The sequence below is a fragment of the Trachurus trachurus genome (genome assembly GCF_905171665.1).
Source record: "Trachurus trachurus genome assembly, chromosome: 20".
Classification (NCBI taxonomy): Eukaryota; Metazoa; Chordata; class Actinopteri; order Carangiformes; family Carangidae; genus Trachurus; species Trachurus trachurus.
Window position 1 is genome coordinate 5,432,846 of NC_139911.1, and position 16,671 is coordinate 5,449,516.

The following is a 16,671-nucleotide window of genomic DNA, read 5'->3' on the forward strand; positions in this document are numbered from 1 at the left end:
GAGGGGTGTGCAAAAATGCTGTCTATTAACATGAGCGGTCCACAAACACTACAGCCTCTGCCAAGCGTGCCTGTGAACACCAGTGTGGACACCAGTGTGTTCAAGAGGGAGAATCTGGATCTGGATGGCCCCCAGATGAATAGCACGCTAGCAATGACAGGTAACACACACACAATTCCCAGACCACTGCAACCAATGTGTTGTATAGATGGCAAAAAGACAAGACAGGTTACCTTAACTTCCATATTAACAAATAAACATACATGAACACAGAATTACGATTTAGAAAAAAAGAAAAACTTATACATCGACAACTCTGCAGTCAAATGTTCTGGGTTGCAGCTTTGTTGAAGATTCTGTGTCTTGCTTGTGTTTTACTAAAGACCATCTGGCAATTTAAATAACATCAGACAAACATACAAATCTGTGTACGATGATTATTTATAATGATGGTGGGGGAACGTGCAGATTCAGAGCTTCTAGGGATAAATAACAAATGGGGGATTAACTTAAAATGTGTTAGAGTCCCTGCCCAAAAACCCATGTTTGCATGTGTGCTAAAGCGTGTGAGCGCAAAAAGTACATTTTATTTTTTAACTACCTAACTCACATTGCCTAAGAAGGATTTTTACTTTTAACTTGAGTACTTTTTTTTGTTACCCTTGTCCTGCCTGCAGAGGGAGCCAGCTCCTTTAGCTTTTAGTGTGAGGTGAATCAGCTGAGAGATAATGTTTTGCTGTGGTGGTAAAAAAAAAAATACATATAGACTAGGACTAAACTACTATTTTTAGACTGACTTTCTCTCAGATATATCATTTTATTTGTAGCAATTAAAAAAGATACTGTATGATTGCATTTTTATCTTAAATTAGATGACAGTTTTAACAGTTTTTGTGTGTGTGTGGTTTTTTTTTTTTTTTGAAGTCTAAATGGTTCAAGGCTCTGCTGCCTGTCTGTTTCCAACAAGCTTTATCCTCAGTGGTGTGCTCTTCAATCTAGCTGAAGAACATTCCTTCCCAAAGACAAACAGCAGAGCCCCTGACTCATAGCGCTGTGCTGAGTCGAGAGCAAACCATAGTGTTGACATCAGGAGGCCAGTGATGTCATGCTGATGTCAATGCCTCTAATTGTAAATTGCACACATAGCCTCGCTGTTCACTGTGGTAACATTTCAGTCAGAGAGAAGACTCTGGAGAGGACACCTTCTCTTGGAGACGCTGGGAGTACAACTGACATGGCTGTAACCGGGGATGAGACAGAAACAGGTATGTTTACTATCATTTTATTGTTCTTTTAAAAACATTTTTTTACTGCTTTTTGTTATTAAGTTGAAATATTTATTATGAATCTATAAAAATATAGTTGGTGATCATTCATGTCAGCAGTCAGTTTGGGGGAAATCCAGCTAATTCAGGAGTATTGAAATAAATAGATAAAAAGTTATTGCAAGCTTGGCTTTTCAGACTTGAGATATTTATACATCTGTTTCAGGGAATTTTTCCCACACCACAAATATAATATGCAACAGTCTCTCAGAATAACAGCTCGATCTGGCTCCAATAAAGAGGGATAAGATGAAATATTAGCCTCATTTTTCCACAGTCAGCTGCAACAAGCTTTCTTCAATAACAAACATTTTCACTGGCTGTACTTGTCTGCTCTCCTTCTCTCTCTCTCTCCTGCCTGCTGCCTCTCACTCTCTCTCTCTCTCTCTCTCCCTCTCTCCCCTCTGTGAAATGCTTCAGTGCTCTGCCCACTCACAGCACATAGCAGCAGTAGCTGACGTCACTGCTTTTCCTGGAACAGGCCCCCAGCAGTGACATGTAAATGTGAACCAGCGAATACGATGTACATTGACGTCAGTCGCTGGCCATGCTGTGATAATCTGCAGTTCTTTTTTTTTTTTTTTTTTGCAATTCCACCATGTCACAGAATTAATTATCAACGTATTATAACGCGGTACTGAGCAAACAGTGAACAGAAGGAGAAGTAGATAAGAATCACACCATCTCTAACTCTGCACTTTATTTTCCAGTGCCACTCATTTGATAAGATTGTTTTTGTCCCAAGGACTTTTACAATAACAAATGTGTGGTTGAGTTAATTTGGAGGCGGAGGAGAACTGCATGTTCCCTGGGGGGATTAAAGAAGAGAGAATGACATGTCGAATTGATTTATGGTTATTGTTGTTGTCCATGTCATTATCTGTTTAACACAGCCTCAGTATGCATTACTTCATTTCACAGCAAATCATCAGCGAGCATGTGATGGATTAAAAGCTATGAAATCTGTAACATCTACTGCAACTGCAGTGACTTTAAAAGGAAAACATCCTCAAAGTATTATTTAGCATGTGCAAGATTTATCTGTATCTTTAAGCAGTGCACCACCTTTTGGAATTTAACATGTTTTGTTTTTTGTTTTTATATCCGTTTATTACACTTTGTAGATTTTTCCAAGATAACAATGGACACACGCCTCTGCATGTTAACAGTTTTCTAGGTGGAAATCAGTGCATTTCTAATTACAGACCCTCACAGACTGGCAGCATAGAGATTAGTTTTTATAAATTACAGCACTAGCCCATCAAACAGATGACCAACATTAGCTATAAGAATTATTTACATTGATCAGCAAAATTAGATACTATTGACATATATTTCTGTTTCTATCTATGTTTAAAATGACATCAAATAACACTTTACAAAAATAACACACTATAAAGTCATACTAATATCAGCCTAAATTGCCAAATTAACATTAATTAGTCACAATCTGATATTTTTCCTGCTCATTCAGATCTGTTTGAATAGGACAAGTCAAGTCAATACAAGTCCATCCATTTGAAAAGCATTGGCAGTTAAGTTTCGTACTGATTTGCCCCCATAAAACTGTAACCTAACTTACTTTACAGCTTGTTAGGACTTTTGTGACTTGCTGTGTGCGCAGTCGATTACTTAATGGGAGGTCATAACAGATGTTTCCGGGCAGCGAACGCTTGCAAATTACTCAACTCGATTCGTGCAGCCGGGTGTTGTAAATAATGTAACACATTTCTAATGGGTTTCTTCTGTGTCTCCCCAGGTCCTGCAGGTGACTTGACCGCCTGCCAGGTGCATAAAACCAGCTCCAGCCTCCCCCAGGGGGTGGCGGGGCCCAGCGCGCACAGCACCACCAAACCCGTGACGGACGCCGTGCAAAAGAGAGAGCTCCGCTTGATGAAGAACAGGTAGAGAAGACCCATCACATTCACAAGCCTGGACATCAGACCGATTAAACAACCACATCTGCAGATATCATCAGTCGATATTAGCTGTATTAGATACTGGTATCAGCTCATGAAGTGAAAATTGCAGCACAGAAAGAGAAGAGCTAGAGAGGAGCTAATTTGTTTTCTCGCTGCGAGCTGCATGAGATGATTGATCCCACTCTCATGTGTACACTATAAGAAAGTAGCAGCCAGCATCTGATTAGCTCAATGTAGCGTAAAGACCCAGAGCTCCGGCTGCGCCAGCACCTCCAGCTCACTAATGAAGACATTATAGCTTGTTTATTTAAGAACAATTGTCTCTGTTGTATGGCTTTTCCAACAGAGTGTGCTGAAGGGATCTTTACCAAAAACAATGCTCTTGATCTGTGTTTCTATATAAAAAAAAGAGTACTAGCCACTAGCCAGTGCTTTCCTGGAGCTGTCAAATGTTAATATCACTATTGGTCCTGGACACATTCATTCACTGTAGGCTTTGTCTATGGATATTCTCATTTATCCAGGTCATCGTTCTTTTCTGGGCAACTGGACTTGTATTTGTCTGGGAAGATGTTTCGCCTCTTATCTAAGAGGCTTCATCAGTTCGTACGCAACAAGTCCCACTAGTCTGCACTAGTGGGGCAAAGACAGTGGTGAAACGTCTTCCCAGACAAATACAAGTCCAGTTGCCTACCATTCAATTTGCCCAGAAAAGAACTGTAGACTTTATTTCAACACTCTTTTGGCCGTACCTGGCTTCTGTGTATTAAGCCGATACCAAACGCCACAGTGAGGACAATAAGTGCATGTCCTAAAAAAAAGCCTGTCATCACTCTCCTGCATGACTCGTCTCCGCCATCCAGAAACTTAAGCCGCTAATTCTCAGGTCATCTGCCCATTATCTGCTCTGTGACATACCGGTGTGAGTGGAGGGGAAGGGCTGAGGGGGGGGCTTGCTTGCTGATATGATCAACTATTAGAACATTGAAAGTGGGTTGGTTGTATGTGGATTGATTCCTCGCTGCTTCCTGCTCTCTCTCTGTAGGAGACTCTGAGCTCAGTTTGTGTTTGTTGTGAACGAGGCCGTGTTGCTGCTGACGCTGGCTCCTTGTTTTTCTTGCTTGCATGGCCCCTGTCCCTCCCACGTGATGATTTTACTATAATCAGTCACCACTGAATTATTACGCCTGTTTATTTTTTTTATTTTTATTCCTTCGGTTCATGACTTCCTACTTGTTTGTTTGACTCTGTTACGTGAAGTCCCGTCCCAAAAGCATGACGAACATGTTCGCAATCATCCACATCTAAACATTCTGTGCCCACACGAGAAAAAAACCCTCTGCATGTTTTGTAATGGGACCTTGCTCCCTCTCTCTTTCTCTTTCTCTCTTTCTCTCTTTCTCTCTCTGCCGCTTGATGTAAACCGATTTCATGGATAGAATGAGTGCTCTGTTGTTATCTGGGAGAAAAGCCAAGATGTGAAGGCTTCTTTTTCATGGTTGGCTGTTGTTGCCTACAGGGAAGCCGCCCGGGAGTGTCGACGAAAGAAGAAGGAATATGTCAAATGCCTTGAAAATCGCGTGGCCGTGCTCGAAAATCAAAACAAGACTCTGATTGAGGAGCTCAGAACCTTAAAGGACATCTACCGACACAAAGTCGAGTGATTCCTCTCAGCGGCGGCGGTGGGAGGGGGCCCACAATTGAGTGGAACTGTTGTCTGCTTCTGTGGGGTGTCTTGAAGACTTTTTTTTTTTGCTTACACAGACACGCGCACAAACACTCACATGAACACACGCTCGCACAAAAAACTCCTTGTCCCAGCTTTTTAAATGTGTTTACACGGTGATGTCAATGTTTCTGGCTCTGACTTTTTAGCCACGCACCACAACCGGGGGGAAAAAAAAAACAAAAAAAAAACAGGAACCTCGTCTCTCAGGTCAGGGTTATTGTCAGGGAGTGTGACGAGGAGCTTGTGTCCCTCTGCGCAGGCTGGCCGCCAAGCAGAGCAGGAAGAAGAAGAGGCTGTACCTGGACCAGCTGAAGAGCCGCAACACCGCGCTGGAGATGGAGAACCAGGTGCTGAAGGCCCAGCTGCGGACCCTGAAGGACCCCAACGTCTAAGCACCAATCTACTGCTACAACCTGTACTGTATTTTACATTCCATATTGATTACAACTGATTTGTGTTATTTGGCTCTATTCGTACACTGTGTGAGCTGACGGCCTTTGTGTTGGATGTCTTTTAAGGGAAACTCTGTCATAAATGAAATTGTTCAAAGGGAATCCGCTCACCTGATGCAAGCACACCGACAGGAAGTAACACCCGCTGCATTTATCACACTCCGACCCCCTCCATCCCTCTTCGTATTTAACATAGAGACCCACCAAGATCTCTACAAGGACTTTTCTGCTTCTGACCTGTGGCATCGATATTTATTTGTGAAGGTTTACTCTGCATTTTTACAGTTTTGAATACAAGTGGATAGTTTGTACCAAAAAAAAAAGGAAAAAAAAAGTCTTAATATGAATAGCTGTAACATTAAGTTGACAACACTACACCATACATGCATTTGTGGAAATGGTATTAACTTACTGTTTTGATAGGCTTTGCTTTGTTTCAGTATATCTGGCTTAATTTAAAAGTGCATTTATGTGCTTCTTGTGTGTGTTTGAATGAAAGTTGATGCTGAAGTCCAGCTGTTGGTGTTTTTATTTCTCTTCTGTACCACATTTAAAAGTCTTAGACAGATGTTTTTAAAATGTATTTGCCTCAATAAATGTGTTGCTTATCTCTTTCTCTCTGTGTTGTTTTCATACACACTGCACATATCTATCTGTTTGGTGTTAACCAGGGACCCGACATGATTTGTGTTTGTACAGTTGAAACAAGTGAGATCATTTGTTAGTAACCTGAGCTTAAGAGAGAAACAGATCATGGAAAATACCAAAGCATTTACACCTTGAGTTAACCAAGCAATCACCCCCCAGCCCCCACAAGAGCTCCACTGTGAAATGTTAAAAGGCTTTTATTGCAATGCGGAGTCTCGACCTTCGGTTTCTGCTCCGAACATGATGTGCTGTCCTTTCAGCGATAACTCATCTTCATTGAAAGGACAGTCAGCGACAAAGCAAAGAAACTTCTCCTGTCATGGCTTTTGTGTTATGTTGTGGAAGAGCCACACCGCTCTTACACAGTTCATACTGCAAAATATGAATGTTTAAACGCAACAAAAGAGAAAATACGTAGGATTTAACACCAAAAGAACACGATCAAGACGTAATTGAAATTTGCATTCGCCATTGAAAAAGATCTTAACAAACTAAAAAAAAAAGGTTTTTAGTTATTTTCTTAAGCTACATATTCACTTCTTTGTGTTTGGTTGCACTAACCTTGAGTTTCCTGGTCTCAGTCCAGTGTGCTGTTTATTGTTGAGTCACACACATACACACACAAGAAGGAAAGAATCCAATACCACTGAGATTTGCCTTGCACCTGGGCCTATTGTGAAACCTTATTCCTGTCCAGTGTATAACAAAACACAGGCAACAACTTCCACACTGATAGAGGAATGCAGCAGCAGGGAAAAGGAAATACTGTCCAAGCACAGACAGCACAGACAACAGGAGATGAAATGTGGCATTGTCTCTGGTGAAGTCGCTGATGATCACTACACACATTGATTTGCCTCTAACATGTAAAATGCCTCCAAATATATCAATAGCACACACATTAGTTTGTGCTCCTGGTTAGCTCTTGGGTATGAAAAATGTCTTATGTGTAAGATTTCTAAGATGAAACACAAGGAGACAGATCAGATATATGACACATAATAACCCTCATGTGATAGATCTGCCTTGGAGAAATGCAATGCAGCTTCAGTACCAGCAGGCTGCACTACTGCACCATGCCTCCTCTCACAGTGCAACATTATTTCAACCTGTGCAATAAAGCAACAAACCCATCAACTCTCATACGTCCTTCACTCTGCAGCATCATCAGTGTCAATCTAAGCCAGCAACACCCACACACACACACACATGTACATTTCATTTTCCCCTACATGTCAAGGAAACATGTGAATGGATTATTAGGATATTCCTCAAATTGCACTTTGTTTACGTTAACCTCTACTAATCCGACGTAAAGCTGCGGAGAGATTTAGACTCAGCAGCCATTTTTACTCTGACACTGGGCAAGACAAAGCCCTAATGGATTTTCACAGTCATCAGATCAGACAAGATCAAATAATTAACTGGCACACACACACAAATATGGGCAAGAAGGAAATGATAGATGTCAGTGTTTGGGTTCACAACAGGACATAAACAGTGACACTCCTTTGGCTGTTACACTACTAACCCAGCAGTTTACACAAGAACAATTTACATTATGTTCTTAGTTCATTATTATTATTATTATTATAGTAATTGTGGAAAAATATTAAAAAATAATTAATTAATCAAAAACAGTGGACCACAGGAACCCACTTAAATACTTGGGAGATTAGTTTCTGTTCAATTCTATTGGCATTCTGTATTTCATTTATTACATCCCCCAGAGACTTATATATAATTGTCCATTTATTACACACTTGTAACCACCCACTTGAACCGGAACCTTTTTCCATTACAGCCATAGTGCTGTGGGTTTTTTTTTTTTTTTTTTTTAAGATATGTTTACGTGCCGCCGGACATGTTGTTATTTGTACCTGCATGGATGTACGACCGTTTCTCTCGATAGGCTAGCCTAAATAGTGGCATGAATGAAAATTAAAAGACAAAAACAGGCTTTGGTAAACCAGAGTCAATAACATAAGGTGAAAATGTGATTATGCCACTGTATGTTTTTTCTGTTTTACGGAAGAAAAATATTGAGAATGCAAAAAGGATGCTATAAAGGTAGCCTATAAGATTTAAAAAAACAAACAAAAAATGTCGCCAAATTTACTTTTAATCTCACAAAATATAATTAAATTCTAATAAACTTCCTGTGTTTTGTGGGTGAAAATTACAGTCTAGGTAGGACGAGTCCATTTTTAAAATTCTTCGTTCGCCGAATTTACGTGACGCCCCTGAACGCAGCGCGGCAGCGGATGTAGCAGCAGCGGCAGCAGCAGCAGCAGTAGTCTCCACTGTATCGGCAACCATGTAGCGCTGAGAGCAAAAGAAAAACAGCCTCTGCTCCAGACAAAACTAAACGACCACAATGTCCTCTTCTTCCTTCCTTCATGTCGCCATAAAGTAACGGTATGTCAACATGTGTGCGTGAGGAAAACCGGGCTCGCGTACGGGAATTACGAGGCGAAGGGGAGTCGACAGTGAAACCGAAGCCTGTAATATTGAGGCACTATCTCTATCTGCCCTCGCCTGGAGGTTTGGAAGGGCTCCTCTTGATGTATCAGCCCACCGTGGCGTTTAATAGGCTTTTTTAAATGGCTCCATTTGTCCAGCAAAGCACATTTTAAAACCAGAGAGAAGGGCGTGTAGCGTTAACGGACCGCGGGGCCAGTTTGTAGTTTGCACCAGGTCTGTCTATCCGCGTTACCGCCCCGTTTTTTCTCTCTTCTCTGTCTCTCTCTCTCTCGTTAAGTAGCGCTAACAGCACAGCACAGCACGGCCACAGGGCTAAAGAAGACAGGCTACACTTTATTTAGGGGACAGGACTATAGTCGTCAAATCCCGCTCGCCTCACGCCATGGGGAATACAACCTCCTGCTGCGTGTCGTCGAGCCCCAAACACCGGAGGAACAACCACTCCAGGCTGGAGACCTACCGGCCAGAGCCCGAGCTGAGTCGGGAGGACACGGGCTGCAACCTCCAGCACATCAGCGACAGAGAAAACATAGATGGTGAGATGCACTTCCCCTCTTTTTCACTGGTGTGATTTAAATAGCAACTCACAAACATGGCTGAAAAATCACCATCCTTGTTTCCTCTTATTGCTGTCATTATTGTTATCCTTTATTTCCTCATTGTGCATGGTAAAAAATGAATATTGGCATTTATTTTATTTTATTTTATTGTGTAAATATACTCGTGCATTTGCAGATTTAGGCTGCAGGATTATCAGATAATGAGAACGTGCAGCATCTGTGTGCCAAGGACCCACCCACCCACTCACTCATCCATTACACCAATAACTACAGTGCTGTTGGTTTCCTTCTCATTGAACTTCCAGCTTGTTAGAAAGCCACAGCTACCAGGCAGTGGTTTTTCATTTGCTGCAGGTTTGCTTTGAGAAATAGGGTAGGCTATAATATTAACTTCATGTTTCACTATTACCTTTTCTGCTTTGCCTCTGTTTGTTTTAAAAGATGGAAATCTGTCTTCTTCTTAGGCGAGGATGTTGTGTCATCATCTTAACAGTCCAGAAGGAGGTTTTGCTGAAGGGGGGAAGGAACTTTGCGTCATTTTCACAAATGTGTTCATGTGCGAGAGGGTCCGTAATTGTATATAGGGTTGGGTCCTCCAGACAGTGTATAGGGAAGGGTGAGTGTGAATTTGTGCTCCGGTGGGAGGTTGATGCGATAGTGATGATGGATAGTGTTTATGGCAGGGTGTCCCTTCACTTCCTTTGGGGAAGTGTGCAGGAAATGACCAACAACACATTTTAACCCTCATTAACACCAGGATTGTCGCATTCTCCGCTGGGCATTTAAGATCCAAGGTTTTTAAAATTATTATAGATACAAAAACACAGTTGGTTTCAGACAAAGAGGGTTTTAACTTAAACAGATTTAGTTTTATTAGGCAAGTTTTCAGATGGGACTCCTTGAGGCGTAATTGTGTTGATTTCATAACCAAATGAGGCGTGTCTAATATTGTGTCACTGATTAAAAATAACGTTTTAGCAACCCAGGTGATTAGTAAGGAAATGGGAAGTAGAGGGATGCCAGAGAGGAAATCATCCCAGCGAGCCAAGCTGGCAGCCACCACCGTCAGGAAATCACCAGCGATGCTTGAGGAAATGTGCAGTTATTAGAAAACATGAAACCGTAACAGGAAGTTGTCCTGATGCTAGCTGTTGGAGCAGACTCAAATCAGGGTCACGGCTCATCGACCAAAACGGGCATCACGTTGTCTCGGCGCTCAAAATGAGTCAAGATCACGGCTGGATCCAAACAGCGCAAACGGCTCCTCTCTCTGGGGTTGCTGTTGTGATGTCAGCCAAAAAGCAGGTCAAAATGTCACTTGGACTTTATGTCTGTCTCACTTTCTCGTAGCATGGCAGGTTTCTTCCCAGAGCTGTTCCGCTCGGTCTAAATGATGTGCCAGAAAAGGAAAAAAAAGCCAGTCAGCCTCGCTCTGCTCCTCCCTGCGAGGACCGGACTCCCTGGAGTGAGTAATCAGGAAAGCCTCAGGGTCTGGGACTGTGCCTCATTCAGCAACTTTGTAATTGATGGCACAGGCATGGGATTGGTCGAGTGTGGCTTGATCAGTGTGGTTTTTCTATAATGACCGCATGGATTTTTACGCTATAATTTTTTTTTTTTTGCTGACACTTATTCTGATCTGGGTCAGGGTCATCGCAACATTAAGCAAAGTATCCCAGACATCCATTCCTTACTCTCTATAGTCGTTCGCTGCATTTCCTTCTGCTCCTCCTGGGGGGATCCCAAGGCATTCCTGGGGCCAGCTGGGATATATGATATATGATCCTTCCCAGCATGCTCAGGGTCTTCCCAGCCCCATGTCCTCTTTGTTGGACATGCTTGGAACATTTTCAGAGGGCGATGTCCCGGCTGGGCGCCTGTCCCGCTCTAACCTGTGAGGAGAAGCAGTGGTTCTTGGTGCTTGTGAGAGTGGTGACTGTGAGTTTGTACAGTATCTACACATCTGATTCCTTCAATCAGGAGCACCAGTGGTATTTATGTATCGTTTTTGACCCATTTAACGCCAGAGAAAAATCTAATTTGACCCATTTTTTTCAAATGCTGCATAACTGCAACATCCAAGTCATTAACTGATGAAAGAAAATGAATCAAACACTGCTCTGATAATCAATAGATCATTTTACAAGTGAAAATATGAAGATATTCTCTAGCTCCAAATCTCAAATGTGATTTTCTTTAGCTTTGTCTTTATATGGTAGAAAAATTCTATTAATATATTGACTAACATGTCTGTAATCCAATAGTCACTGCATTGGTATTTATTGCCAGAAACACGAGGTGAGTCACAAGGATAACCCTCGTCTTGTCTTGTGTGACTGGACAAGAGTTCAAAATGACCAACAAACCACACACAAAGCTCAGGATTGTGTCCTTTTACAATCAATGTAACCATGAAAGGAAAGGGAAAGCCAGCCTCAGGCCTCAAGCTGGTTTTCAGTGTTTGTCCTAAGCTGTTTACTCAGGTCTTTAGCCAGCGACCCTCTGACCCCCGTCACTGGACCTCTAATGGCATTCCTCCTCTCCTTACATATATCCTGTGGAGTAACTCAGCTCGATCCAAGCGAATGAATAATTGGGAAAGTCACATATACCGTCGGTCATGAAGCTCAAGCCCGGCTGTAGCAGAGAGCCGGTATAATCTTAAGTACACTGTGAAGAGCAAATATTGAAAATGTGCAAGGAGATCATGTGATTCGAGGAGATTTGATATCTTTGTGATGCAATGTGGGAATGTTTATCCTACCTGTTCAGGCAGGTTATCAAACAGGTGGGCTGCATGGTGGTGATGCAGTTCTGAATAACTGGCTGGGCTGCAGAAGTTGGACTTTCCCCACAGTTTGTTGCTGTTTCATTATTAGCCCTACAATTACTGTCATTTTTCATTTATTACAAAAAGCACCGCATGACAGATCTAGTGAGGTCAGGCTTTCCCTCTGCAGACACTCTCCGACATAATGAGCTTCTGACTTGACTCTCTCTTGAGCGATCATTTTACAAGTAGGGGAACATAGCTGCAATCCCAACACAGCCTTTTGACTTTAACGATTGTGTTTGGTGATTGTCTCAGCCAGAATAAGAGTTCCAGCAGAGCAGTGCAGCAGCTTGGAGGTGATATCACAGCAACAGCAACGACACTACGAGCCAAAACGTTGTTGCAAAAGTTCAGTTTTCAGCGAGTTTCAGCAGCCAAATCACACATTTTTTGAAAAATACCCATGGAGAGGACTTCATTGTGCCACTTATTTGAAACTTTGTTTTGTTGTCTGGCAACAGAATTGGAAGAAGATGTAAATGAGAAGGAGGAGAGAAGCAAACAGAGGGCTGATACCTGCTGACGCCAGACAGAATGCAAATACAACGTGGTCTGACCATATTCTGGGTTTCAACCTATAATCCTGTTTGATTTGGTTTTACCTGTTAACGTTATATATTATAGTATTGTAGTTGTCTTTGCATTCACTGCATGAATGCTTGCGCTTGTTCTGTGTTTTTGTGCAGATGCATTTAGCATGTGATTACAGAAAATCAGCCATGAGAACTGCTGACAGTGGTGATGACACACGAGGACACTCTTGGCGTGTGCGTAAACAAAACACAATGTTCACAGAGCAGCCTTCTTTCAAGTACAAAAAAAAAGGGTCTTTCAAACAACCGCTTACACAAATCAGCAGTAAAATCTGATTTGCCAGAGCAATTGCCTGCTCTCTATACAGTTCTGATCGTAATTCATATGTCAGTCAGAGACAGCAGCGGCGGCTGCAGAGATTCATGCTTTCTTTGACAGCTCGTTTATCTCTGTGCACATTTGTGTTCAATTTGTCATGCTGTATAATTTAGGTTCTACTTCACAGCATGTACGAGTAAATGCCAATACCAGGGAATGGATCTATTTAGCACTTGACTTGTCGCTGCCTGTGATAAAGACATGTCGACCACCGCAGATACTACACGGGCCTGAAGGGTAGTTAAACTTTATGGTTGCTATCACACACAAAGGTTAAGTAATTGATTCCCAAGGGGAGGAAATCATTCATGAAATACTCCCACTTTCCAGCCAGCGTTGTTGTTGTGACCGGTGGTTTGTGTGGTCGCTGAGCTGCTCCCACACAGTCAAGATGCTTTCCAGACTAAATGTGTTTAATATAAAAAATGCATAGGCAGTTACATAAGGAAAGTAAAGTCTATAAATGGTGGCTCTTTTTTCTTTTCTTTTCTTTTTTGGATATTGGATGTTGCAGACGGCAGCAGCTGTGATGTGGATTTAAAAGAAAAATTTCTTTACACCTTCATTCTAACTAATAACAACTCCATCAATAGGAAGTGGCAAGATCTTGAATGTAAATAGGAAGAACTTAAATATATAATTTCTGCAATTTTTTGATCATGATGACATTTTCACCTCAGCAATTTGCTATATTCTTCCTTTTTAAATCTTATTTTTAACACAAGGGAAGCTGCATCAGTCGCAGCTCTTTTCTTAGCTCTGTTTGAGGAAAATAGGTTAACTGAAAATCAGATTCTTTTTTTTGTTTTCCAGAAGAGTAAATTTAGAATAATGATAGAGGAATATGGAAAAGATTATCAGGGATTATACAGTATATTGTCATCTACATGGTATCTGATTCTGAACATACAAGACCAGGTTCAGTTCAGCGCCACTGCAGCGCTCTGAAGGAAAGAGGGGCCCTCTGAACAGCGGAGTTATTTTTAGCCTAATTTGATCAGAGAGCATTGTGATGTTATATTTCTGCACAGCGGCTCTAAGTGGAGGTGATGTCTCGCAGATAGAGAGAGATATGGAAGACAGAGCAGATGGATCTCTCACCCTGTTTGGGTTTTACTTAACACCGACATCTGTAAATGAACAGTGGCTCCAGGCCTGGCGTTTGTCTCCGTCTCATCAGTGTTGAAGTTGGTTATTTCTGGAGTATATGTGTGCTCAGACACACACATACACGCACACATATTCTCACATACTCACACATATTGATGAGTCTTGCTCACAGGCTAATTGAAATCTCGACATGGATTATTCATGCCTGGTTGATGAGCCTGGGGAGTCTCCTAACCATGAATTCCAGACGTGTTGACCTACATGTATGGTGTATGATACTATGATGTTTTGACTGGTGATGAGGTGAAAACTGCTCATTTACTGTGCCTTTGTGTCCTGGGGTAAAAGGTGAACACATTTAAACACACATCTGGGTATCATTACAAAGAACTATCATTAAAAACAACACATTTTGAGCAAATACATTATGAATATGCACTGCATGTTAAAATATTTGATCGTGGAAGAACATGAATAACCATGTGAATTTTCAATTTGAAAAGGCCAAAAAAATAAATATTTATTTTGCAATTTATTATGCAATATATGCAATATTCTTAGGAGGAATTATTTTCTCTAAGCGAAACATGTTGCCATGTGCAGTCCAGATGATGGTAGATGCTCTTGCAGCATGTTTGCACATCTCCCATGTGAAAAATTTGAAGCGGCAAATGACTATTCAGAGTTAAAATCAGGTCATTATTTGTGTATCCACTCCTCCACTGAGGGAAAAAAGCAGTCAGAAAAAGATGCGGTGAGACAGTTTGTGTTTTAAATAGAGCGTCTGATGAGCTTCAATTCTTACTTTCTTACTTTAAACTTGCCTCACTTGCTGTTTTCAACATATTTCCACTGCACCGTCTGTCTCACTATCACCCACTCCACCCATACCAGAAACATAAGCTCATGCATACCCCTCTGAGAGATGTAAGACATTTGCACTGCTGGAATGCACAGATCACTAACATGGATGTAGGGAAGGTTTTCATTTGGACCTCTGGATTTGAAGCCATAGTGATATGTTAGCGCTGACTTTTATAAGATTAATATCTGTGGTACTTCTTATTGAGTTACAACTAATCTTAGAGCCAATCTGTCAGTTTTATGAAGCGTACTTGTGAAAAATTGCACAACGTTTCAAATACTGGCAGTAAAAATGAGGTTTGGCTGCTTCTTACAGTAAATTCAGCCAATAGCCTCCCATCAATATTGATTTGTCTCTACACCAGATCAATGTTTTGCTGAGTCTTAGATGTGTCTCTGGTCTGCTGACAACACAAACGCCACACGCTATTCCTGCTGCTATTGAATCCCCTCTAAATGCAGTTTGCTGAGTTACACTTAGAGTGCAGTTACACCTTTATACAATGGGGTTTATCTCATCTGTGTATGTTTATACAAGGAATGTGGGTTGAAGACAAACAGAAGGCCCTGCACCGTGCATGCTGAACAGCCAGATCTTGAGCAATATTCAGAGAGTTCAGACACATGTTGACATCTGGCATATGACTCGTGCAACCACAGTCCTTTACTCAGCTTTCCTTGCTGTGGTTAAGGCATTTCTTTCTACAGCTCTTTCCTATGTTTGTGTGTTTGTGTGTATATGGGTGTTGTGTTTAGCACCGCCTGCACTGACAGCAACAGTCAGTGTTTAAAACAGAAGACAAAGTGGAGGCTTGCTCGTAGCTGCCAACCTCTTAAGCACATGAGCTGCATCAAGTAGCAGATGGCACCAAGTGTCTGTGATTGGTCGCATGATTCTGTATCGTGTCTCTCTCACATTCGCTGCCTCATAAAAACTATTCATCTCCTCGACCACTTCTCATTTATGTTCACAAAAGCCGGCAATTTCCCCACTAGGAATAGCAAATCATCTCAGAGGGAGCAGTTTCCATTAAACAGCAACAACAAAAAAAACAAATGAACTGATTGTCAGAGTGGTGAATGAAAATGCAATTGGCTGTGACAATCTCATTCCCGTGTCTCGTTTGGCTCGGCTTGGCCCACGCTCGTGAAGATGAATCTGCTCCCCGCAAATTACCTGTTTAGTGTGTTGTTCACTCACAGGGGCCTCCTGAGGAAGTCCCGTTGTAATGCTCTTCTGCCACTTCTGATTAAGAGATGAGAGGAAGCGCTCGGATCGATACAAGTCATTAAAATAAGAGAGCGCGTCTCTGTGTGCAGAGATATGTCACAAATTCATTACTCTGTTGTAACATAAGCCAAACACCTCATGCTCGGGTCTGTGGTGGGATCTCGTGTGCAGTGGGAGTGTAGTGAGGACGAGTGGGGCGTGAGAGGTGAAGTCCTCATTGTGGTTGATCATTTGAGTTCAAAAGTTGAATGAAGTCTGAATAAGGCTCCAGTTGTGTGAAAAAATAGCCTGAAACACAACTCTTTTTGTTTTTGCACTTGGATTTGCTTTGCATTCAAAGTAGGAAAATAATCTGTTAAACCCCTTTGGAATTGCACAAATGCACAATTTAATGAATTATAATCAAAATTTGTGATAGACCAAGCTGTAGGAATTTATTATTTTGATAAAGGTAAAAAATTGTTCATACCATAGATATGGAGATGCTGCAGAAACCCCCCGGCCCATAAATCACATTCCTCAGATGTGAGGGAACATATTTATTTGGTAGAAGACACATTTTTTATCATGATAAATAACATAAATCTGGACTTATCTTGCA

General features: G+C 41.6%; 2 protein-coding genes across 4 annotated transcripts in view; both read left to right on the plus strand.

The window, feature by feature from the left end:
- Window positions 1-1,101: 1,101 nt before the first annotated feature.
- On the plus strand, window positions 1,102-5,745 carry LOC311003768 (cAMP-responsive element modulator-like). 2 transcript variants are annotated; one of them, XM_083995606.1, is made up of 3 exons: window positions 1,102-1,265; window positions 3,085-3,229; window positions 5,236-5,745. In XM_083995606.1, the coding sequence occupies exons 1-3, from the start codon at window positions 1,106-1,108 to the stop codon at window positions 5,366-5,368; spliced, it is 438 nt and encodes a 145-aa protein (XP_083851732.1). In that variant the 5' UTR covers window positions 1,102-1,105; the 3' UTR covers window positions 5,369-5,745. The 2 variants fall into 2 exon arrangements, with proteins under 2 accessions (XP_083851732.1, XP_083851731.1); XM_083995605.1 differs by lacking the exon at window positions 5,236-5,745 and adding an exon at window positions 4,767-5,127.
- Window positions 5,746-8,391: 2,646 nt separating this feature from the next.
- ccny (cyclin Y) overlaps window positions 8,392-16,671 on the plus strand; it is a 34,812-nt gene continuing 26,532 nt past the window's right edge. For both annotated transcript variants that reach the window (XM_083995683.1, XM_083995684.1), the window contains exon 1: window positions 8,392-9,096. In XM_083995683.1, coding sequence (XP_083851809.1) covers window positions 8,943-9,096 — 154 coding nt within the window. In that variant the 5' untranslated portion in view covers window positions 8,392-8,942. The remainder of the gene's footprint in view (window positions 9,097-16,671) is intronic.

Coding starts and splice junctions, on each gene's coding strand:
- LOC311003768 (XM_083995605.1), top strand. CDS start 1,106: ATGCTGATGTCAATGCCTCTAATTGTAAATTGCACACATAGCCTCGCT. Junction 1,266..3,084: donor CGGGGATGAGACAGAAACAG/GTATGTTTACTA, acceptor GTGTCTCCCCAG/GTCCTGCAGGTGACTTGACC. Junction 3,230..4,766: donor CTCCGCTTGATGAAGAACAG/GTAGAGAAGACC, acceptor TGTTGCCTACAG/GGAAGCCGCCCGGGAGTGTC.